Source organism: Xenopus laevis, chromosome 1L (genome assembly GCF_017654675.1).
Source record: "Xenopus laevis strain J_2021 chromosome 1L, Xenopus_laevis_v10.1, whole genome shotgun sequence".
Classification (NCBI taxonomy): Eukaryota; Metazoa; Chordata; class Amphibia; order Anura; family Pipidae; genus Xenopus; species Xenopus laevis.
Window position 1 is genome coordinate 23,697,837 of NC_054371.1, and position 25,483 is coordinate 23,723,319.

The 25,483-nt window shown below is 40.9% G+C and overlaps 1 protein-coding gene across 5 annotated transcripts in view; it reads left to right on the plus strand.

Moving 5' to 3' along the window:
- Positions 1 to 25,483, plus strand: part of rgs12.L (regulator of G-protein signaling 12 L homeolog) — a 104,826-nt gene that overhangs the window by 14,053 nt on the left and 65,290 nt on the right. For all 5 annotated transcript variants that reach the window (XR_005966503.1, XR_005966504.1, XR_005966502.1 and 2 more), the window contains exons 2-3: positions 3,569 to 5,528; positions 9,809 to 9,916. Coding sequence is in view for 2 of the 5 variants with exons in the window: in XM_018228333.2 (XP_018083822.2) it covers positions 3,675 to 5,528; positions 9,809 to 9,916 (1,962 nt within the window). In the remaining 3 variants the exon portion in view is untranslated. The remainder of the gene's footprint in view (positions 1 to 3,568; positions 5,529 to 9,808; positions 9,917 to 25,483) is intronic.

The window sequence follows — 25,483 nt, forward strand, 5'->3', positions numbered from 1 at the left end:
CATATGCAAATTAGGGGCAGGGAGGGAAATCGCATAACTTTTGTCACAAAACAAGTAAAAAATGTTTTCCCCTTCCCACCCCTAATTTGCATATGCAAATTAGGGTTCGGTTCAGTATTCGGCCGAATCTTTCAAGAATCTTTCCAAAATAGTGGATTCGGTGCATCCTTAAAAAACACGTAGGCATAAATGCATGCATTTTAACACATCAGGTACAATAGTGGTGGGTTCAAATCTGCATGTGCTCAGTATTACACTGTAATTGTGGGGGAAACCCTGGACTGTGGTTAAAAAACATGGCAAATTGCATCCAAAATGGTATTTGCACACTGCACCTGCTTTCGTAAATGTCCCTTATAATTTGGCATAACTGATATATGTGATTGCTAGTGCAACAAGTACTGGGAGTCAAGTGATTTGGAAATAACAGTTTTCAAGGTATTTTGCCTCGGTACTGCAGAAATCCCCGCCATAATAAATGTACTTCATGTACTAGAATTTCGATTTTTTTCTAAAAATGACAGAAAATAATAATAATAATTTTATTTGGCTTGGATTTTTAAATAGAGCGATATCTTATTGTCCTGCCAAGGCACGCAAACTATCTGGGCATAAAAAAATAAAGCACCCTGTCCATTTCTAAGGTAGAGTAAATAAATGAATTTTCTCAACTCTTGATTGTATTATTTTGGCCAAATGAAATAAATCACAGCTGTCCAAACACAGCTCCAATAAAAAAATCATCACAGATTTAAAAAAAAAAAAAAAATCCCGGTGGCAACAGCAGCTCGATTACAATTCTATTACTTTCTATTTGTTGCCATTAGGCATTGAGCCCAGCAATTTCCAATAACCAGTGGTCCTCGAGGAGAAACTCTCTTACTCAACTCCATTTGTTATTGTCCCAAAGGACCCAAACTACATAGATGCACTGGTTATTGAAAATTGCTGGGTTCAGAGCTGCTTTAATGCAGAAGAAGCCATGTTTCAAGGACTACCGGTTATTGGAAATTGCTGGGCTCAATGTCGTCTTAATGCAGAAGTTAAAGGGATACTGTCATGGGAAAAAAAAATTCAAAATGAATCAGTTAATAGAGCTAATCCAGCAAAATTCTGCACTGAAATCCATTTCTCAAAAGAGAAAACAGATTTTTTTATATTCAATTTTGAAATCTGTCATGGGGCTAGACATATTGTCAATTTCCCAGCTGCCCCAAGTCATGTGACTTGTGCTCTAATAAACTTCAATCACTCTTTACTACTGTACTGCAAGCTGGAGTGATATCACCCCTCCCTTTTCTCCCAAGCAGCCAAACAAAAGAACAATGGGAAGGTAACCAGATAACAGCTCCCTAACACAAGATAACAGCTGCCTGGTAGATCTAAGAACAACACTCAATAGTAAAAACCCATGTCCCACTGAGACACATTCAGAAAAACAGCAGCCTGCCACAAAGCATTTCTCTCCTAAAGTGCAGGCACAAGTCACATGACTGGGGGCAGCTGGGAAATTGACAATATGTCTAGCCCCATGTCAGATTTCAAAATTGAATATAAAAAAATCTGTTTGCTCTTTTGAGAAATGGATTTCAGTGCAGAAGTCTGCTGGAGTAGCACTATTAACTGATGTGTTTTGAAAAAAAAAACCATGTTTTCCGATGACAGGATCCCTTTAAAGTAGGAATTGCATTCTCAAGTTGCCACAGTTGAGTTCAGTTGTGTTACAATGGAAATTTCACAAAAAAAATACTAAAACATTACTGAAATCCCCTCATTTTATTGAATTTGAATTGAATATTAAAGAAGGTTAAAAAATGTTATATTCAAATGTTTTACCCCCAAAAAGTTCTTTGGCTTCCTAATGGAAATAACGGATTATAAAAGAGAAAAGTATTATGAAAATTTCTATGAAAAAATGTGGACATCGTTTATGAATAGTAATAATCATAAATGAGTAAATTCTGTTAAAATAGAAATATTTTAAAACGGTGCTGGAAATTTACATAAAACTGTATTGGAAATTTACACTAGGGATGCACCGTATCCACTATTTCAGGATTAGGGCGAATCCCAAATCCTTTGTGAAAGATTTGACAGAACTGAATTCAACCCCTAGTTTGCATATGCAAAGGAAGGGTAAAAGACAACCGCGTGATTTAAAATCTTTTTACTTCGTTATTAATTGAAAGGTCACGTGATTAAGGATTCAAATTTGGTTTGGCCAGATACTTGAATTAGACTGAATCCTGCTTAAAAATGCTCTAATGTACAGAAGGTTTTAAAAACAGTATAAGCTGTGAAAATATGAGACATTTTCTGATTTAAACACGTTTCCATATAATTTATAATTAAAATTGGATCCAAGCACCTAAAACTCTTATTAGACTCAACTTTTTCTCTGGGGACCATCACATGTATCTAGAATCAGTTATTTCTCTTATTTTAATTACTACTATACAAAGTTATGGATCATGGAGATCCACACCAAACCACACATTTAGTTTAAGAATACCCAGAAAGACATTTTTCTGTTGGTCCATTATTTAACAGCTATCTAATCACTGTCCCTAACATTCAGTAACTGGTTTAATTCACAGACTGGAAGATGAATTACGCGTGGACCTGAATAGAAATATAAGTTATACAGGATAAACACATAATCATTTGTGGGTGGTTCTCCTTTAAGTTAACTTTTAGTATGTTATAGAATGGATAATTCTAGGAAACGTTTTAATCGGTCTTCATTATTAATTTCTTTTTGTAGTTTTTTAATTATTAGCCTTCTTCTTCTGACTCTTTTCAGCTTTCAAAAGGGGGTCGCTGACCCCATCTAAAAAGCAAATGCTCTGTAAGGCTACAAATGTATTGTTATTCTGTCTTTTTCTTACCCACATTGCTATTCAAATCCTCCCTTAATTATATTTCATATTAATGCTTGTTGTATAATCTGGCCGCTGTCTCCAAGGCCAACAATTGGATCAGTGGTTTAGTATGTGGGTGGCTAAATTGGGGCAAGATCCACTTTTAACCTCACCATATGAGAGTATCTCACCGTATACAGCCAGCTGTAGTTAGCAGGTTCACCGGCTTTAGGTCGGGAAGAGGCAAAACAGAAAAGCAAATAATTATAAGTTATCAAAATAGAAGAAGAATGTCGTGTTGTCTCAATATTATCACATTTTCATATCTGTATCATACTAAATATTTTGATATTTTCACTAAATGGCATCACAATCTTGTGTGAGTGATCACCTTGCATGTAGGCACATCTGAAGACTTGATCTTCATGACCGATGTGGTAGATAGGATTTTCTTCCTCTAATGAAAGGAATGGAGCAGGTTTGTAACTAGAGAAAAGCACACATGACTTAGCCTACAGAGAACAGGATGGAGCAGTCACTTAATTAATGGGTTTGCATGTTTTCATTTTGCCAGAGCCCTTTTCTTCTTCTCCAAGCACGCTAACCTTGAATATTATTTTTGTAAAGTGGAGCCGAATAGTTATTGGCCTGAATACAAATTCAACAGAAGGCATCTGGTTAATGTGTTTTTTATTTGTGTTCTGCAGGAGTCGACGGCATGCGCACTGAGGAACATCTGCCTGGCTTGAAGATTTCTCAACGCTATGTAGAAAAGTTGTTTTGTCCAGAACCCAAACCTTAGAAGTGAAACAAATGTACAGGCCAGCTGAACCTATGAAAAGCCGTCTCAAAATGTCATCACGACTAAGAAGTGTGGAGGTGGCAAGAGGAAGAACAGGATATGGTTTCACTCTCTACGGACAGTCCCCTTGTGTGATAAGTAGTGTCATCAAGGAAAGTCCAGCTGAGTTTGTTGGGCTGAAACCAGGAGATCAGATATGTGCTGTGAATGAGATCAACGTTAAGAATGCATCGTATGAAGACGTAGTGAAACTGATAGGGAAATGTTCAGGTGTTCTGCATATGGTGATTGCCGAGGGAATCCATCACATAGACTCATGTTCCAGTGATGAAGAACTTGCCTTCTATGAAGGGAAAACTTGTCTGAAGCCAAGGCCTGATTCCAAAGCTTTGGGTATCAACCGAGCCAAGAGGGTTGTCGAGGAAATGCAGTCTGGAGGAATATTTAACATGATCTTTGAAAGCCCTTCAGCTAGTGTTGCAAAATGTGATACTCGTGCACCGAAACAGAGGTCCAGATCTATGTCTGCCTCTCATTATGAAACGAGACGGGAAAAGGCAAATAAAGTAGATTTGCTCTCCAAGGAGGAGATATCAAAGGTGCTGAGTAATGACTGTCTTTTCTCTAATGGGATGGACAATCTGGAGGATTTTGAGCTAGATGCAAGTATTTTAAACGTTGGGATGGTTGTTGGATATCTCGGCTCTATTGAAATCCCTTCTACGAGTTCAAATCTTGAGTACGACAGTTTGCAGGCCATCCGTGGATGCATGAGGAGGTTGAGGGCTGAACAAAAAATACATTCACTGGTGCTGATGAAGATAATGCACGACAGCATCCAGCTGTGCACTGATAAGAATGGAGCTATAGCTGTTTATCCTGCTGAAAAACTAGCATTTAGTGCTGTCTGCCCAGATGACAGAAGGTTTTTTGGCCTTGTCACCATGCAAAGCCCTGACGATCAAAGCTTGGCCGACGAAGAAGGGATTTTGAGGACATCCTGCCACGTATTCATGGTAGACCCGGAATTGTTCCATCATAAAATACACCAAGGGATTTCCAGGCGATTTGGATTTGAATGTACCCCAGATCCAGACACCAATGGTTGTCTAGAGTTCCCAACCTCGTCTTTGCCTGTGTTGCAGTTTATCTCTGTGCTGTACAGAGACATGGGTGAACTGATCGAAGGAATGAGAGCGAGGGCTTTTCTGGACAACGATGCAGATGCCCAACAGAATAACAGCACTAGCAGTAACAGCGACAGTGGAATTGGAAATTTCAACCAAGAAGAGAAACCCAATCGAGTGTTAGTTGTTGACTTAGGAACTGCACCAAGCAAACATATCCAACATCCACTACGAGAGGCTCCTGGAGGAAGAGGGCAGAGTCATCAGGCTGCTCTACACTGGAATGGTTATTGTAACGAAGAAGATGGACATTTCTCTTTACATGGAGGTCACGTTGATAAGCAGCAAAGCTTTAAGAAACATTTAGGCCCATCGGCTCGTATTGAAGTTCCAGTGGTTCCAGCTAGAGGACCGGCACCCTCATCAAAGAAAGCAACGACTTTAGATGGAGGGGGTCAGAGGTGGTTGCCTGTTCATGTTATGCGGGACTGGCAGCACGGCAATATCAGTGATCAGGAGTCTTACGCAGATTCTACAGATGGCTGGTCAAGCATTAATTGTGGAACCCTTCCTCCTCCCATGAACAAAATTCCGGCTGACAGATACCGTGTTGAAGGGAATTTTGGGCAACCTCAGCCTGTAACTCGCAAAGTTGAAAGTTGGTCTAAAAAAGTGTTCGATGTACAAAATAAATTTGGAGCTCCACATAACTCTGCCAAAGCCAGAGAGGATAGAAAGGTAAGGTTGTTTTTAAAACCTATGGCAGTCACTTTTATATTTAATGCACTGATGTCGATTCTGAGATTTTTTTCAGTTTTTCTTTTACGATCCCACAACCACAGTCCCTTCCCAGAGAGTAGTATCCCACTTCTACTATAGGCACCATCTCTCCCTATATATCAATACACACTTTCTTCGGCACACATTTACCACTGTACCTGAGGAAGGGGTTAACCCTGAATGCTTGTGCTATTTTCTGCTGAAATAAATGATTTAAAGGCAATGCCAAAATTTTTGGTGTGCTTCCTCCCTATGGAAAATTGACCATCTCTCCCTACTTTACCTGATATCCCACAGCCACAATCCCTTCCCAGAGACTATTATCCACTGTTACTATAGGCACCATCTCTCCCTACTATACCTGCTATCCCACAGTCACACTCCCTTCCCAGAGACTATTATCCACTGTTACTATAGGCACCATCTCTCCCTACTATACCTGCTATCCCACATTCACACTCCCTTCCCAGAGACTATTATCCACTGTTACTATAGGCACCATCTCTCCCTAATATACCTGCTATCCCACATTCACACTCCCTTCCCAGAGACTATTATCCACTGTTACTATAGGCACCATCTCTCCCTACTATACCTGCTATCCCACAGTCACACTCCCTTCCCAGAGACTATTATCCACTGTTACTATAGGCACCATCTCTCCCTACTATACCTGCTATCCCACAACCACAGTCCCTTCCCAGAGACTATTATCCCCCTGCTACTATATGCACCATCTTCCCTACTATACCTGCTATCCCACAGTCACACTCCCTTCCCAGAGACTTTTATCCCACTGTTACTATAAACACCATCTCGCCCTACTATACCTGTTATCCCACAGCCACACTCCCTTCCCAGAGACTATTATACCACTGTTACTATAGGCACCATCTCTCCCTACTATACCTGCTATCCCACAGTCACACTTCCTTCCCAGAGACAATTATCCCACTGTTACTATAGGCACCATCTCTCCCTACTATACCTGCTATCCCACAGCCACACTCCCTTCCCAGAGACTATTATCCCACTGTTACTATAAACGCCATCTCTCCCTACTATACCTGCTATCCCACAGCCACACTCACTTCCCAGAGACTATTATCCCACTGTTACTATAGGCACCATCTCTCCCTACTATACCTGCTATCCCACAGCCACACTCCCTTCCCAGAGACTATTATCCCACTGTTACTATAGACACCATCTCTCCCTACTATACCTGCTATCCCAGTCACACTCCCTTCCCAGAGACTATTATCCACTGTTACTATAGACACCATCTCTCCCTACTATACCTGCTATCCCACAGTCACACTCCCTTCCCAGAGACTATTATCCCACTGTTACTATAGGCACCATCTCTCCCTACTATACCTGCTATCCCACAGCGATAGTCCCTTCCCAGAAGACATCTTTGTATACCATCATATAAAATGATTGTTTCCTTTCAGAAGAAGCTGTGGATTCTGGTATCCTTTACCAGTCATATTGCATTTTGAATGAACCTCTGAATGAATCTTGGCTGGGCTTGACAGCTTTTTCTTTTAGATCAGAAAATGGCAAATGTTTCCATTACTTTAAATATTCAGTTCCTGGGGGGAGAAATTCTATCTGGTGGTAGAAATCTTTCTATTACCTTTAAAAGAGGTCAGTACCTGCACTGTACTGATATGTAAAAGATGGCAGTTAGGCGTGCGGCTGCTGTGTAGATAAATGAGCTGCAGGTGCAGCAACCCTGGCACAAGAGACATATTTATACACCGTGGTTCAATTACCGGCTGAGATCTGACAGTCATCACAAACAAAGCTCTCCTAATGCTTGGGGATTCTGGACAGATTTCTGAAGCGGCAGCAGCTGGTGACATAAAAATAAATCTCAGTATTTAAAGCTAATTAAAGCAAATGTGGCCTCTAATAGTAGTAATTATAATTGAACAGGGTATTATCTGCAATTCAGGGTCTTGCTTGGGCTAACAGCCTGCTCCAATCCACATTATTATTGCTTTGTTCAATTGGCCTCAGCTGCAGGTGCAAGTTAAGAAAGTGGCACACTTAATATTGCAAGGACAATGGCTTGATGTTCTGGAGAGGCCTAAAATCATATTGCTAGGGTTGCCACTGTTTCTGGAAAAAATACTGACCTTCCTATATATTTATGTTCTTTCCCTATTAATAACATTGAGACCAACCATCATTTTTACCGGTACCAGCCAGATGGCAACCCTATGTGGGACCCTATATGGCATGGACAGTTTAGCAAGATCACAATTGTAATACCAGTCTTACACAAACTTTAGCCTTTAGGTTTCTGCTACACAAACTCCCAGCTGCCAGCTTTCTTGCATTCACTCCAACAGTGATCCCAATGCATTTACTCCACCAATGATTCTAATGCATTCATCCCAATAATGATCCCAATGCATTTACCCCAGCAGTGATCCAAATGCATTCACTACAACAGTGATCCCAATGCATTCACCCACCAATGATTCCAATGCATTCATCCCAATAATGATCCTAATGCATTCAACCCAGCAGTGATCCCAATGCACTTACCCCAGCAGTGATCCCAATGCATTCAATCTAACATTGATCCAAATGCATTCACTCCAACAGTGATCCCAGTGCATTCAATCTAACAGTGATCCCAATGCATTTATTTAAACAGGGATCCTTCCCAATGCATTCACCCCAACCATGATCCCAATGCATTCACCCCAACAGTGATCCCAATTCATTGTAAGATCCTTGTTCGTATAAATTAGTGGGAAGCACTGAGTAGCAATTTGTTGGCACTATATAAATAAATGTTGATGAGGTTTCTTGTTCTGTGTGCACAGATATATTGTTTTATATTATATATAAATAATAACAGGAGCTGCACTACTGCTTGCTCTGCTAGAGTAATATTCCTGCTCACCTGTAGACACTAATGGAGCATTGCCTGCAGTATTTTATAATTATAAATTGATGAGTGCATGATTTGATATATTAGGGCATTTCTGAGGTGACCGTATGTTGTTGTGCCCTGTATGGAAACGCACACACGCATTCCTTGTTTCCGGAATCTGTAATTGGGTTAGACTCATCAGGGGATAATTAACCTGTCTCATGTTTTGAATCATGGGTAGAAACCAGAGCACCCAGAGGCAAACTACGCAAAAATTCAGGACCATAATAAACCACACAGATAGTATCCTCGTCATTATAGAATTAAGAAACCTATTGCTCAAATGTTCTAAGCACTGTACCACCATGCAGGGCATCTTGAGGTTTTAGTATCTCCTATCTACATAGGATGCCCCAGAAACATACTCCAGAATGCAGGATTTGATCTGGGGATCATGCAGAAGCCGTTAATGGAAGATATGACCAAGATTCTGGTTTCTTATAATGGCATTTCAAAAGAAGCCTCTGCCCAGTGTCAGTCTGGGGTACCTGGAGCCCTCCAGAAGACCATGTCAAGGGATCACCACCCGTTGATACCAATCACTATCTGTCGATAATCCACTACCCTTACCCCCTTGCCATGTCGCACCATCCACTAGTGTGCCTGGGAGGGTGGAGCCCTTTATCATACGGACCTTTTCTACCTGGTGGGCCAGTGGGAGCCCAGTGTAGCATGTTGTGATGGAAGTGAAAGCAAAAAACATCTAGATATAAGAAACTCCTCATTAACTTCTTGGTACAGACAACATTAAAAACACTCATTCTCTGGTCTGGATTGGCCAAGTCGTCGGCTTTTATCTGTCTGTGTTTTGTCACCTTTAGTCTCATTATTGAGAAATCTGTAAGGGTGATGTTACACGGGGGAGATTAATCAGCCATGGTTGCATCTTCACTAATTAACTCAACAAATGTCCCAAAAATCATTTCCCACTGGCATATAATGTGAATTGATGGTAGGAACATTTATGAGTAGCTTTAGTTTTCTGAAGTCACCCAAAGTTACTTCACGAGGAAACTTCAGGTGACTTGGGAAAATAAAGTATAATGTACGTTTTCCCACCAGCGATCTACATTATTGTCAGTGGGGAAAGCATTTTCTAGAGATTTGTCCCCTGTGATAATGAATTTTCACTGTAGTCAACAAATCCCCGTGTGCCATTTCCCTTACTGAAGAATTTTGTTATTGTTAATAAACTTGCAGGGGTATGTCATTGCATGGGTGCCATGGATAACCTCTAGATTTTAATATCATTTAGTAATACTGAATTTTTATATATTTTTAGAGCTCCAAAACTTCCCACTTGGCTCAGGCCCCACAGCGCTCTTCTGGTAGAAGGTCGTTTGGAAGATCTAAAAGGTTCAGCATCACTCGATCCCTGGATGACCTCGAGGTAAGATTGTCCGCTCATTCACTTCTTCATTAATGGCTTCTAGCAGAATGTAGTCATTGATACTCTGAGACAATCTCCAGGGCTTTTCTTTTTTTTTTTTTTTTTTTTGCTAATTACCATTTTTGCTTTGCACCGTTCTTCATTTTTTTTTTTTTTTATTATAAATCTCTCTTTATTGATTTTAATTAAAAAAGAAGGGATGGGTACAGAAGGGAAAAAGGGAATAAATAAAGGTGGCCATACACGGGCCGATAAAAGCTGCCTACAGACCGAGTCGGCAGCTTATTGGCCCGTGTATGGGGGCCCCCGACAGGCTTCCCCGATCGAGATCTGGCCGAAAGTCGGCCAGATCTCGATCGGATGGGATTAAAAATCCCGTCGGATCGCGGCCGCATCTGTTCGTTGATGCGGTCCCGCGATCCGACCGCCCGTTTGGCGAACGCTAGGATCCGATCGTTGGGCCCTAGGGCCCACGACCGGATCAGCCCGATATTGCCCACCTCAAGGTGGGCATATCGGAGGGAGATCCGCTCGTTTGGTGACATCGCCAAACGAGCGGATCTATCCGTGTATGGCCACCTTTAGATAAATACACATCAAATACATCCAAAACAGAGTATTGACTGATTGAGTAACAATGATTCACATCAAGTCACCTTTGTATAGTATTATGACTGACAGACCAATTTTAAGCTAGTCCATTATACCTTACCCAGTTTATTCAACCAATTTTAAAATTCTCTAACCATCCAACCGTCTGAAAATATTGTAATATATTAATATGCAGTAAACTCGTAATTTCCTCCAATCTAGTAGTTTCTTCTACTAGATTACTCCATTCGATTTCTAAAGGTGATGTCTGTAGTGTCCATTTTTTTGGTATCATAGCAATTGCTGCGTGTAAGAGGTGTAATGTTAGTCTATCTGTTATCGTTTTGTTCTGTCTGCTATCGATGTGGAACAGTAATAAAATAATATTTGAATGGTGTAATTTAGATCTTGTTATTTTATTTATCCGAGCAACCACATTTATCCAATATGGGATAATACCCGGACATGTAAACCAGATATGTTTGTAGGTTCCTATCTCCGAGTTACATCTCCAGCATTTCCCTGTGAAAGCTGTAAAGATCCTGTGTAGCTTTTCAGGAGTGTAATACCACCTAATTGTAAGTTTGTATAACATTTCTCTAACTTATGAAGCTCTAGAAGTTTTGTGTGTATTTATCAATATTTTCCTCCTTAAATCGGGGACAGCTTTGTATATTTATATTTTTTCCCATGTGGTCATTTCAATCTCATCTTGATTTATTTTCAGTGCTTTTAGAAAATTATACAGTTGATAATAGCACCATGTATTCAAATTCTTGGATATCCCCTAAATTGATCATTTTACCATTCTCTAGAAAATCTACCATTCTTGGCTCTCTACCCTTGTACTGAGCCCATCTTGCAAAGGCTTTAGGTTCAAGACTTGGGGGAAAGTCAGGAAAGGTTGTAACATAGGAAAGGGGGATATCAAATTGTACTCTTTCCTATGTTTATACCAAAGTGAAAGTGTGGCTGATATTACAGGGTGAGATGCACCGTTCATCTTAAACCGGAATTGTACATTGTTGTCAGGGTCATTGATGCCCATCAACCAATTATACTGTTATAATTAGACTTTTAATTCGTCATCTTTCTCATCGCTTGTGAAGGTGCGAGACCCTAGCAACCAGTTACCAGTTTAAATTAAAGTTAAATTATTCAAAAACACAAATAATTAATGAGGAAGACCATCTGCATATTGTTTTAAGATGTTGCCTGTTTTACCTGCCGGCTTATTATCATTATTATTAATAACCCCCTCCCCACCAGAAGCCTCCTATAGTCCAGATAACTGGGGCTTGTACTGGTGTTTGCAGCCCAAAGATGTTCTGTGATCAACTTTCATTTTCCATTGTGCTGACCTTCTCCACATCTGATAACAATGGAGTCAGTAAATAGTTTCCTTAAGACCTCAATATTACATTTTATAGGTTTAAAGAGATTGTTCACCTTTAAATTAATTTTTAGAATGATGTATAGAGTGATATTCTGAGATAATTTGCAATTGGTTTTTTTTTTTATTATTTGTGTTTTTTGAGTTATTTAGCTTTTTATTCAGCAGCTCTACAGATTGAAATTTCAGCAATCTGGTTGCTAGGGTCCAAATTACCCAAGCAACCATGCACTGATTTGAATAAGAGACTGGAATATGAGACCTGGATAGAAAGATGAGTAGTAAAAAGTAGCAATAACGATACATAAAAAATAAAAAACTTAAGGCCAGCTGAAAAATTGCTTAGAATTAGTCATTCTATAACGTAATAAAAGTTAACTTAAAGTTGGTTACCCACAGCTTGTGTGCGCATTAAATAATAATGTTGTGTTCTGGTTGTTATTTCTTTGCCTTTTCCACCCAGTTGCTATTACTGGGTGGAAGATCCATTTCCCCCTTTCACAAAGTATCCGGTAGCATGTGCAGTCCCGTGTTATTAAAGGAACAGTAACACCAAAAAATGTAACTGGTTTGAAGGAATGAAAAATATAACTTACTGTTGTGCTGCACTGGTGCAACTGGTGTATTTGCTTCAGTAACTCTACTATAGTTTATATAAAGAAGCTGCTGTGTAGCCATGGGGGCAGCCATTTAAGCACAGGATACACAGTAGATAACAGATAAGTACTACTATAGTTTATATAAACAAGCTCCTGTCTAGCCATGGGGGCAGCCATTCAAGCACAGGGTACACAGTAGATAACAGATAAGTACTACTATAGTTTATATAAACAAGCTGCTGTGTAGCCATGGGGACAGCCAGTCAAGCACAGGATACACAGTAGATAACAGATAAGTACTACTATAGTTTATATAAACAAGCTGCTGTGTAGCCATGGGGGCAACCATTGAAGCACAGGATACACAGTAGATTACAGATAAGTACTACTATAGTTTATATAAACAAGCTGCTGTTTAGCCATGGGGGCAGCCATTCAAGCACAGGATACACAGTAGATAACAGATAAGTACTACTATAGTTTATATAAAGAAGCTGCTGTGTAGCCATGGGGGCAGCCATTTAAGCACAGGATACACAGTAGATAACAGATAAGTACTACTATAGTTTATATAAACAAGCTGCTGTGTAGCCATTGGGGCAGCCATTCAAAACTGAAAAGGGAGAAAAGGCACAGGATACACAGTAGATAACAGATAAGCTATATAGTATACAATGGGATTCTTCAGAACTCATCTATCTACTGTGTATCCTGTGCTTGAATGGCTGCCCCCATGGCTACACAGCAGTTTGTTTATATAAACTATAGTAGTACTTATCTGTTATCTACTGTGTATCCTGTGCTTGAATGGCTGCCCCCATGGCTACACAGAAGCTTGTTTATATAAACTATAGTAGTACTTATCTGTTATCTACTGTGTATCCTGTGCTTGAATGGCTGCCCCCATGGCTACACAGAAGCTTGTTTATATAAACTATAGTAGTATTTCTATAGCAAATACATCATTTTTATGAGGGGAGGGCAAAACTACATTATATTGTCATTCCTTTAAATCAGTTTAATTTTTTGGTGTTACTGTTCCTTTAAACAGGCCGCACCAGGGTCTAGTCTGACCATCGTTCAGCATTATAAGTTGACACACAAACTAGGTTTTAGTCATTGCCGCATCGCTTTAATTTTCAACAAATTTGACGGAGAAAGGATGAAAAGCAAAGTAGAATTTACATTGAGCTGCGTGAGCAATAACAAACAGTGGGAGAGAGCTACACTCATATATATATATTCTCTCCCGGCAAAGCACTGAGACTTGCAGGAGAAGCCCATTTAGCTCCCCCAGCTGGAACCCTGACCCCTCTGCCCTTGATGTTCCAGAGTGTTGGCTGGTGGGGAGAAAAGGAACACTGCCGACATTGTTATCTCCTTATAACACCCTAATTGGCTTTCCCTTTCCAAACACACTGCCTGCCTTGAATTGAAAACCTCCTTATTCCCAGCAATTCATTATATTACCCTAAATGATTGTTTTTATTGCATGGGGTTTTTTCACAGAAACTGACCCTGGTAATTCCTAAATGCTTCTAAGGCAATATCCTTGTTGAACAGGAGCAAAAATATATGGGACTTGCCTGAAAAATGTCTGCCTATTCTTCTGAAATATACATTATATTCAGTTACTTAGATTGCAAGCTATTATGGGCTACGGAATTAATCTTTGCAATTGTTTATTCTTTTTATGCCCCCCCACACACATCTATGCTCTTAATGTACAGCTTGGTGTAAATGGACCATTGCTTTAACCCGCACTACCCCTCTCCCACCCCCTGTAATCAGAAGAGTTTGTTTAAATAGGGATAATGAGCTCTGTGTAAACAAGCTCAAGCTGCTGCCTGGTTTAAGGTTTAGGGCTCTTACTCACGAGCGGTTAAAGCTGCACTCCCCTGCGTTCCGTTTTTCTGCGTTCAGCTGCAGGGGAGCGCAGGAATAGACGTATGAAGTTCTTTTCAATGGGGCTGTACTCACACAGGCGCATGTAGGCGCCGAACGCAGGTTGAGACGCAACATGCTGCATTTTTCCTGCGTTAGGCGCCTACACGCGCCTGTGTGAGTACAGCCCCATTGAAAAGAACTTGCGTCTATTCCTGCGCTCCCCTGCGGCTGAACGCAGAAAAACGGAACGCAGGGGAGCGCAGCTTCAACCACTCGTTAGTAAGAGCCCTTACAGATAAAGAGGAGTTCATTAAGGGTAAGGCCACACAAGGAGATTCGGGGAGATTTTGTCGCCTGGCAAATAATTGCCTCGTCTTTTGAGCGACTATCTCCCCATAGGCAACAATGAAAAGTTGCCTGCGCTAATGCACACGCGGCGATGCGTTTTCTATAGTCGCTCAAAAGACGAGGCGATTAGTCACCAGGCGACAAAATCTCCCCGAATCTCCTCATGTGGACTAGCCTTAATGGTCAGGGCACACAGGCAGATTCGGGGAGATTAGTCGCCCGGCGACAAATATACTCTTCCCGCCGGCTAAAATGTAAATCGCACTCGGAGCGGATTTGCCTCACGTGGAAACTTCGGGCGACTTCGGAAAACTAAACGTTCCGAGTGCCATCCCCCCGGCGATTTACATTTTAGCCGGCGGGAAGGCAAGGGAGGCAGATCGGGAGATTAGTCGCCCTGAAGAAGAGGAGGTTTGCCGCCGGGGATCTTCATACCTAAAGTCTACTAAAAAATCATGTAAACATTAAATAAACCCAATAGGCTGGGTTTTCTTCCAATAAGGATTAATTATATCTTAGTTGGGATCAAGTACAAGCTACTGTTTTATTATTACAGAGAAAAAGGAAATACTGTTTAAAAATCTGGATTATTTAGATACTATGGAGTCCGTGGGAGACTCCATTCCATAATTCCATTCCATAATTCGGAGCTTTCTGGATAACGTGTTTCCAGATAACGGATCCCGTACCTGTTATTCTAATCTGCCCTTGCTCCTTACATGTATGTATAACTTTATTTGTAAAGTGATGTTAAGGAGCCACATTGCTGTACAGTGCATAAAATTATATAATACACAAAAGCCATGAATATCTTGTAAATTATATCCTTATAAACGGTGAGTTCTGATGTCATCAGATATAAACGGTGAGTTCTGATGTCATTTCTGTCACATGACTCACTGAAACTTGTGTATTATAATAAATAAAGTACCCCCAGTTGCAAAATATGAGGATATTAGAAGTTACCTCAGAGTTCCATGACCTCGGCCTTCGGCATCGTGTTTTTATCTGGTTATGAAACTCCACGGTAACTTATAATATCCTTATATTTTACAAGAGGGGGTACTTTATTCAATATATAATTTATATAAAAGTATACATGGGGAAGAATAATCACACAATAAATATACACAGAATTCATATCAGGACAAAGAGCTTAAGTGCTATGTTTTAAGAGACACAGTGGGAAGGAGGTCCCTGCCCTGCAGAGCTTACAGTCTACAGACAGAAGCCCTTATGTCTTTCAGCAGCTGATGCTGGGAATATCAAAGCTTAACCTTGAACAGTAACCCCAAGTTACTGTTCAATTTTCTGGAGTCTGACCCCAATAACTGATATCAGCATGTCTTAACTGAGTGCTACTTGCCTTACATAGCAGTGCAGCCTTTACGTCTGTTTTTTTCCCCCCTCCCTAACATATGCTGATGGGATTGGTTATTCATGCAGACAAGAAGCCTTGCTAGTTATTAAGAGCGTCAGGAGATCTCAGTGTGTATGCATGAACCTGTGAGAAGTGGAGATAAGAGAACGGTTAAATCCCTTAATGCTTTTTAACCAGCGCAAGGATTTCGATATTTGCTTTCAAGCCTCCTTTGACAAGGCACAGAAATCCTGCATCAGTCTCAGCAATTACCGGGGCTCTGTGATCCTGCAAATCCTTATGTCGAGATGGAAGCGGCAGCTTTAGCTTCTATCTACCCAAAAAGGAGATAAAAACCAGTGAGAGGATAAACTGGACATCTATGTCAGTTCAGTGGGGTCCCTTGCGGTGGATGTTGCCCTCCTGGGGTATCATAACTTTCTATATCAGATATCATTATCCCGAATCATTTCCAACACGATAGAAAGTAGACAAAATATGAACCCTCCATTCATTTCAATAGCAGCTCCCATTTTATCTCCTGACCCAGAAGTGCACCCAGAATCCAGGTGATCATCATTTAATTGCACAGACAAATGTAGACTTGAATAGTCCTGTGTCTTTAACCCTTAAAGGCAACACTACATGGGGAGATTTGTTTCCCGAGTTAAAAAATTGCTACTGAGTAGTGATGGGCGAATTTATTCGCCAGGCACGAATTTGCGGCAAATTTGCGCGATTCACTGCCAGCGAATCAATTCGCGAAACGCCCGCGAAAATTTGCCCGAAAAAATTCGCTGACGGCAAAAAAAATTTTCCGCCTCGCCGAAAAAAAACTGGCGCCGGCGTAAAAAAAAAACCGTTTCGCGAATTTTTCGCCATTTCGCTAATTTCGCACATTTTCCGGCGAAGCGGCGCAAATTCGCCCATCACTACTACTGAGTGTGACAAATGCCTTGCTATTCACTAATCTTTTAAACTTTGCAAGTAAATAACATTACGCTCACCGATTTGGCTTAAAGGGGTTAGGGGTGGCTCGCCTTTAAGTTAATTTTTAGTATTTTATAGAATAGCTAATTCTAAGCAACTTTTCAGTTGGCCTTCATTATTTATTTTTTATAGTTTTTGAATTATTTGCCTTCTTCTGACTCTTTCCAGTTTTTAAATGGGGGTCACTGACCCCTTCTAAAAAACATGCTCTGTTAGGGTAAGGTCACACTGGGCGATTCGGGGAGATTTAGTCACCTGGTGACAGGGCAGCCATCGGGGAGGACAGGGGGGAGAGTTGTAGAGGGCCCCGAGGGTAAGGGGGGCCCCCACGCCACACTTACTTGATTAGCTGGGCCCCCCATCTTTCTGAGAGCTGCTGACTTCAGGAAGGCATGTACATTTAAGGTGCCCTCGCCACCAATTTTCTTATAATGTGGGGGTGGGGCCTGGCCACCAATTTTGGCCACCAATTTTTTTTTCTCATGTGGGGTCCTAGACACCAATATTTTTTAATGGGGGTGCCCTGGCCACAAATGTTTTTTATGGAGGGCCCTGACCACCAATATCTTTTTATTTTTTATTAACATGTGGGAACCCTAGCCACCAATATTTTTTTTGTTTTTTTACTGTGTGGTGGGGGGCGGACCTGTGGGGTGGGGAGGGCGGACCTGTAGGTGGGGCTTGCAGTGGGCCCAGGAAATTTTGTCGTATGGGGCCCTGTGATTTCTGATGGCGGTCCTGCCTGGTGACTAATTGCCTCTTCTTTGGGGCGACTAATCTCCCCGAACTGCTTCCCCCTGTGCCATGCCGCAGTCCATTTCTAAATAGACAACTGCTAATAAAAGTTATTTTAAAGGTCAACAACCCCTTTCATTTGGGGAAAATGCCATGTCCTCTACATGTGCACAATGCACCAATACAGTCACAAATTAGCAGCCTCTTTGAAAAATCATCATCAGTGCATTAGTTTCACGTGCAAATGGCGTCCTGGGATCAGCAACAGGTCCAGGTTGCACAAGGTTGAGGTTCCATTGCTTCTTTCCTCTTCATTGTCAGTCGGCTCAAATTTCTAAGGAGACTCTATGGGCCAATTTGTGTGAGATTTTGGGTTAGAAATGCCTGTCCTTGATTGTCTGGGTGGCTTTGAAAACAATATTTGCTTGTATTTTGCTTTTGTTTTCTCTGATGGTCCTGGCCGAATTTTGGTTTACAAACATCAGAAAAACACATGGGACCAACATGGCCGACATTGACTTCCATAAGACAATGTAAAAATCTTATAAAAAAGCATAAGCACCAGCCTTTTTTCACGTGATTCCTTTTTGAAAACAGGGGCTGTTACTCACAGCAGCACATTGAGATAGGAACATCCCAGGACCAGCACCATAATGACTTGCTGGTGACCGAGCCATACACATTTCAGTTAACTTTTAGTACGATGTAGAGAGGGATATTCTGACACCATTTGTAATTGGTTTTCATTTTTTATTATTTATGGTTTTTTAGTTATTTATAGGGATGCACCGAATCCAGGATTCGGCCAGGATTCGCCGTTTTCAGCAGGATTTGGATTTGGCTGAATCCTTCTGCCAGGCCGAACCGAATCTGAATCCTAATTTGCATATGCAAATTAGGGTGGGGAGGAAAATCGCATGACTTTTCGTCACAAAACAAGGAAGTAAAAAATATTTGCATATGCAAATTCGGATTCGGTTTAGTATTCGGTTGGATCTTTTGCGAAGGATTTGGGGGTTCGGCCGAATCCAAAATAGCGGCTTTTAATTCAGCAGCTCTCCAGTTTGCAATTTCAGCAATCTGGTTGCTAGGATCCAAATGACCCTAGTAACCATGCATTGATTTGAATAAGAGACTGGAATATGAATAGGAGAGGCCTGAATAGAAAGATGAGTCATAAAAAGTAACAATAACAATAAATGTGTAGCCTTACAGAGCATTTGTTTTTTTAGATGGGGTCAGTGACCCCCATTTGAAAGATGGAAATAGTCAGAAAAAAAGACAAATGATTTAAAAAAATAAAGACTAATTGGCCTATAAAATAGTAAACATTAACTTAAAGGTGAATCACCCCTTTAAAGTATTGGCCAATGGTATAGGTATAGGCTGGTGGGTCATCCAACAGCTCCAGTATTGGTTATGTCTATGACTCCAGGAGCCACTCCATGAATGTCTATGAGATAGAGACTTTAGATTGTAAGCTTCACTGGGGCAGGGTCTGATGTATCATCTCTGTAATCTTGAGTATAGCAGCAATGAATCCTGGGAGCTTATTGTCTTTCTGCAATGGATAGATATCTTTCTGCTTTGGTTATTTTCCTCTGGGTATGAATTTATTTTCATTTGCGAAGCTTGATAAAAATGGGATCTATAATTTTTAATTATGATAACTCTAATTCACCCTTGGGTATCTTGATTGCCCTTTGAAAGAACTAGGGATGCATCGAATCAACTATTCGGGATTCAGCCCTGAATCCTTCATAAATCTGCATATGCAAATTAGGGAAGGGGAGAAAAAAAAGTGGAAAAAACATGTTTTACTTCCTGGTTTTGTGACAAAAAGTTAGAATTCGGTTCGGCCGAATGTGAATCCGGCTAGAAAAGGCAGAATCCTGGATTCCGTGCATCCCTAGAAAGAACGACCATTTGGCAAGCATGTAATTGCCATGTTTCACCACTAGATGGCACCTTTGCTGTTTGCAGAATAAACACTGGATAATAATACTTAATGTGTGAGAGTCCCATCCAGTTGGCAAGAACACTCCCAAAAGAGCAGAACAGCTCTCGCATGTAATTGTGATTTGTAATTGCCTGCGCTGAAACGGAGAAGTCTTATCCTGATGTGCCCAGCTGCACTCCATTCCCACTACACAAATAATCCCCCAAACGGCTTCCACCATCAGTGATCAAACCTTTCCCACGTTGGCAGTTTATTTGCATGGCGCAACTTTTTTTTGTTTCTTATTGTGTTTCCTGAAGATCCTAGGATTTTCCAGTGGAAAAAAACGAAAAAACACAGGGTCATGTGATCAGCCAGTTGGCTGGAGGGTTTCTTTTTCATTGGTTTCAGCCGTCTAAATGTTCCTTCTAATTGAATGTGGCTGGGAGGAACAGGGGGTGCGCATTTCCATGACTCCAACAAAACTGAGTTGTGTTTAAAGAAGCACCACATGTTCACAAAGGAAGCCCGCTGTGTGATCACTAGCATTTGGCAATGTGCAGGTAATTAGCCCGACACTTCCTAATCATGCCTGTCACTTACTCAGAGGCAGCACTTCCCCTTTAATGGGCAATTCCACCCACAAACTGCATGGTGAAAAAAAAATATAATAGGGATAGTAGGGATGCATCCAGGATTCGGTTCCGGATTCGGCCAGGATTCGGGCTTTTTCAGCAGGATTCGGATTCGAGTGGATCCTTCTACCCAGCCAAACCGAATCAGAATCCTAATTTGCATATGCAAATTAGGGGCAGGGAGGGAAATCGCATGACTTATTGTCATAAAACAAGGAAGTAAAAAAGTTTCCCCTTTTCCCCTTGCATATTAGGATTCAGATTCGGTATTTGGCCGAATCTTTTGCGAAGGATTCGGGGGTTCAGGCCGAATTCGGTGCATCCCTAATTCTAAGCAAATTTCCAGTGGCTTTAAAATGAATTGGAAACATTGTCATTGCACTAAGACGTGTGATTTGCATACCTCCCAACTGTCCCGTTTTCAGCGGGACAGTTCCGCTTTTGACAGCTCAACTCGCAGTCCCTCATTTGTACTGGAAAGTCCAGTTTTTCTCTGCACTGAACAGCCAGAAAAAGATACAAAGTTTCTAACTTAATTGGCTTCTGGCAGAGAGCCCAGAACACCTAACAGGTGCAAATAAGATACTTTGTAACCATTTTGCGATAAGCAAATTAGTAATTGTAACAATTTAGATAAGGAGGTCCCTTGGGAAAAGTTAGACTCACATCTTAAAGGGCAATTCACCTTAATTAGCAAAACTGTAATAACTGAAAAAAAAAACACAGAAATATGTTCAAACTTTCATAACCTGCCAAATTTTATAAAATGAACATGATGTGGTCAAAAAATTTTTGCAGCACGGCAAATTTGTTTGTCCCTCTTTTTATTTCCAAAATGTGTTGGGAGGTTTGGATTTGTCTGTCCCTTTCTCTCCTGTGACTCATGAAACAATATAACACAAGTCAGTTCTCTAGGCTCCCACTACATCGTTTCAGGACTAGTGTGGGTGCAGGATTGAACAAGCGCTGGATTGCCATAGGGTGGGACATGCCTGATTTACTTCATTTCTGCCCCCTCTCCTTGGTAAGGAAATCCTGCTCGGCAATTCTCCATTCTAGAAATGGTTTACAGCCCCTAGTGTGAGTGATTGAGATCTTTCCTGAAATGTTCAATGATTAAAATAAGTATATTTAAGTGCGCTGATGTATTATAATACTCTCTTTATAAGTTCAATTACATAACAGATTCAAGTGAGGAAATGAAGAAATATTCATGGTACCTTAAAGGAGAAATGCGCTCTTTTCTGGTATATACAGGTATGGAATCTGTTATCTGGAAACCAGTTATCCAGAAAGCTCTGAAATTCCAGAAAGGCCATAGACTCCATTTTATCCAAATATTGCAAATTTAAAACAACTATTTCCTTTTTCTCTGTAATAATAAAACAGTACAGGTATGGGACCTGTAATGCAGAATGCTCAGGACCTTGGATCCAGAATGCTCGGGACCTGGGGTTTTCCGGATAACGATCTTTCCGTAATTTGGATCTTCATCCTTAAGAATCCAATAAGGATTAATTATATTTTAGTTGGGATCAAGTACAAGCTACTGTTTTATTATTGCAGAGAAAAAGGAAATTGTGTTTATATATTTGGATTATTTGGATAAAATGGATTCTGTAGGAGATGACATTTCTATAATTCTAACTTTCTGGATAAAGGGTTTCTGGTTTACAGATCCTATACCTGTACATATTACTTGATCCCAACTAAGAAATAACGAATCATTATCGGAAGCAAATCCAACCTATTGGGTTTATTTCATGTTTACATGATTTTCTAGTAGACTTATGGGTGAGATAGATCCAAATTACGGAAAGATCTGTTATCTGGAAAACAGGTCCCATACCTGTACCATTCACTTTCCCTAACACAAGCAGTAACACAGAAGGACAGGGTTTATATTTCATGCAGAACACGTGGATTTATTTACTGCAGTGCTGCCCAGAATTTTCCTTGCTGTGTGCCAGTCTCACACAGAGATGATTAGAAATGAATGATGACATATAAAGAGGCCTCTCAAGATCTTGGCCACAAACTAATAATGTTAATGGATATTTCCCCATCTAGGCACTTGGAAATTGGCAAGTACAGAAGAGAAAGGAGCCTCAGTTCCTCCCCACTACCCCTCACATTCACTGTCAATTTTATTTGTTCTATTTGGTCATTTTAAAGGACATGTAAAATCCCTCCACAAAAATGTAATCAGTGAATAGCCTCTTTGAAATCATTAGATACCTGCCACTCAAATGGTTAACAGTAAGTCTGCAGCATCCCCTTAATCACTTAGAAATCCTTCTCCTCCTCTAACCCACTGGTCCCCTTCCCTCAGGTATTTGCTCTGTCTTTTGATTTATGAGCATGCTCAGTTCTTTTCAGCTCAGATTACTAAACACACCCTCCAGCCAATGAAGAGATAGCATTATTGGTCACCATAGAAACTAGCTTTCTGATCCTATTTTTTCTCCTAACCACCTGCCCCTAAAAAGTAGCATTGCGCTGGGCCAACGGGTCACAGGGAAAAAAACCCGGTGGGCCCAGACCTGATCGTCGTGGTTTCCTAAATCTCTTCACCCCGTGACCTCCCCCCGCCCTGAAATGAAAATGCACAGTGCTTATTGCTTAAAACACCCATGGTTTCTGTTATTTCCTGCAATTAACAGTGCAGAACAGTGAAATTGAAATCACTCTTCTCACTCTGGAATCAGTCCATATCTCTGGACCTTTAGAACAATTGATGGTGAGGCAGGAGAAGGCAGCAGTAAAAGGGGTTGTTCACCTTCTTTTCATCCAACTTTTAATGCATATTATAGTATGAGTAATTCTAAGAAACTTTTTGATTGGTCTTCATTATTTATTTATTTTTATAGTTTTTGAATTATTTGCCATTATCTTCTGACTTTTTCCAGATTTCAAATGGGGGTCACTGACCCCATCTAAAAACAAATGCTCTGTAAGGCTGCACATTTATAGTTATTGACACTTTATCACTCATCTTACTAGTCAGGCCTTCTCCTATTCATATTCCAGTCTCTTATTCACATCGATGCATGGTTGCTAAGGTAATTTAAACCCTAGCAACCTGCAACTGAATAAAAAGCTAAATAACTCAAAAACCACAAATAATAATAAATGAAAACCAATTGCAAATTGTCTCAGAATATCACTCTCAACGTCATACTAAAAGTTAACTCAAATGTGAACAACCCCTTTAAAATATTCAGTCAATTCAGTATATTCCCTCTGTAAGGTCAATGAAAGATGACCTTCTGTCTGTGAGCTCTTTTGCCTGTTTGTGGTTGATTTTCCAAGCATTTTTATCCCATACCTGCACCACCATGAGTTTTGCTCTCTGCATTAGCAATGGGGCTCCTCCTCAACCTTATCAGAGAGCAGAAAAGGTAAGTGCAGGAGGGGTGGCACTTCGGGTGGTGTAAGGGTAGTGATGTGCGGGTTGGGATTTCCCCGACCCGCAACTAACCCTAACCCGCCCTCCCTTGGCCCGCACGCATCCGACTTTCGCGTTGCCTTTATAGACCTGCCCCACCGATGATGTCACAAAAGGGTGGGGCAAACAAGTTTAGCGTCTATAAAAAAATGAACCCGGGGAGAGCAAGAGAAGAGCTCAACCGCCACCCGAGAGGAAGAGTGCGAGGTCGGCCCGAACCCGCCCCACCCGCAGGTAGACCCGTGGGTGTCGGTCCAGCCCACACATCACTAGTGTAGGGCACTCATTTGCTCCAGCCTTTGCCCTAATTTTGAGACACATGCAGCAATTAGCAGAAGGGAGGGGCTTGTTAATGACAAACTCATTATCTGATTCCAGAGGGAGGCAGTAAATGGTAAAACTAAACATAGACACATTAGTACTTTATCATGGAAACAATAAGTAAAGTTTAAATTATGAGACTAGGCAGGGCACATTTTGAATACAAGCCTTATTTTGTTTGGACATCTGTATATAGTCCTGTTAATGTGCATGGTGCATCCATTCATACACCCAATCTCAACCGCCCCCAACTCGCTGATACTTTACTTATCTCTTTTTACTCTTGAGAGGCTGCATCAGCCTAGCTCTGGCTAAAGCTGGCCATAGACATGCAGATTATTATGTTGGACAAACGATCGCCCATTCCAATCTTCTGACCTGCAACTGACCATTCAAATTAATATAAAGTAGTAAAGAGAACAAATCACATGATGCTCAGGCAGTAAATTGACAGGCAGCAATCTTACGAAAGTTATGTCCGACAAATAGTAGTGACAGTCTCCTATTGATATTGTATAGGGAATACACGCAGAGATATAATCAGTAGCCAATATAAATCTTTTAACCTGTCCCATCGACTCAACGTCAGATCGCCATGGCACAAAAAAATGTCGGGACAATCCACAACTGTCCGAAAATCTTACAAACCATTGTTTCATACAATAGTACCTCTGCGTCTATAGCCAGCTTAAATCTAGGGCTTGACAAGTTCGATCTCATCCTGTTGAGAATTGCAGGCTGAGAATCTGCTTCTGCCCGAAGCGCGTGCACCCAGAAACATTACCTCTGTTTGGGTGCAGGCCGACACCGTGAATTTCAGCGCTGAACCACGAGATTTTGTACTTCACAACGATATACACCAAGTCTGTCTGCACCTGTGTGGCGGTAATGTTTCCGGGTGCAGGTGCATCGGCCAGAAGGGCAGCAGTGGAGGAGCGGATCCTCTCGGGTATATTTATCAAAGTCAAGTTAGAGATCACCACAGTCGGCTAGCATGAAATACCGCCTCTCTCTATTCATTTCTATGGGATTTTTAAAAGAATATTTATCAATGGGTGAAAGTGAAAGTTCACCATTTGATAAATACACCTTTAAAAATCCAATAGAAATGAATAGAGGCGGTATTTCATGCTAGCGGACTGTGGTGATCTCTAACTTGACTTTTTGATAAATATGCCCCTCTGCGTGGAATTGTATAGCCCTAGCCTTAGGGTTATTTTTAAAAAAGTCAGTGCGACAAGGCGATCGTGCAGGAAAGATTTTGCGTGACTTTTGATTCCAATTGATTTATATCCCATAGTGCTTCGCGCTACGTTCTCCT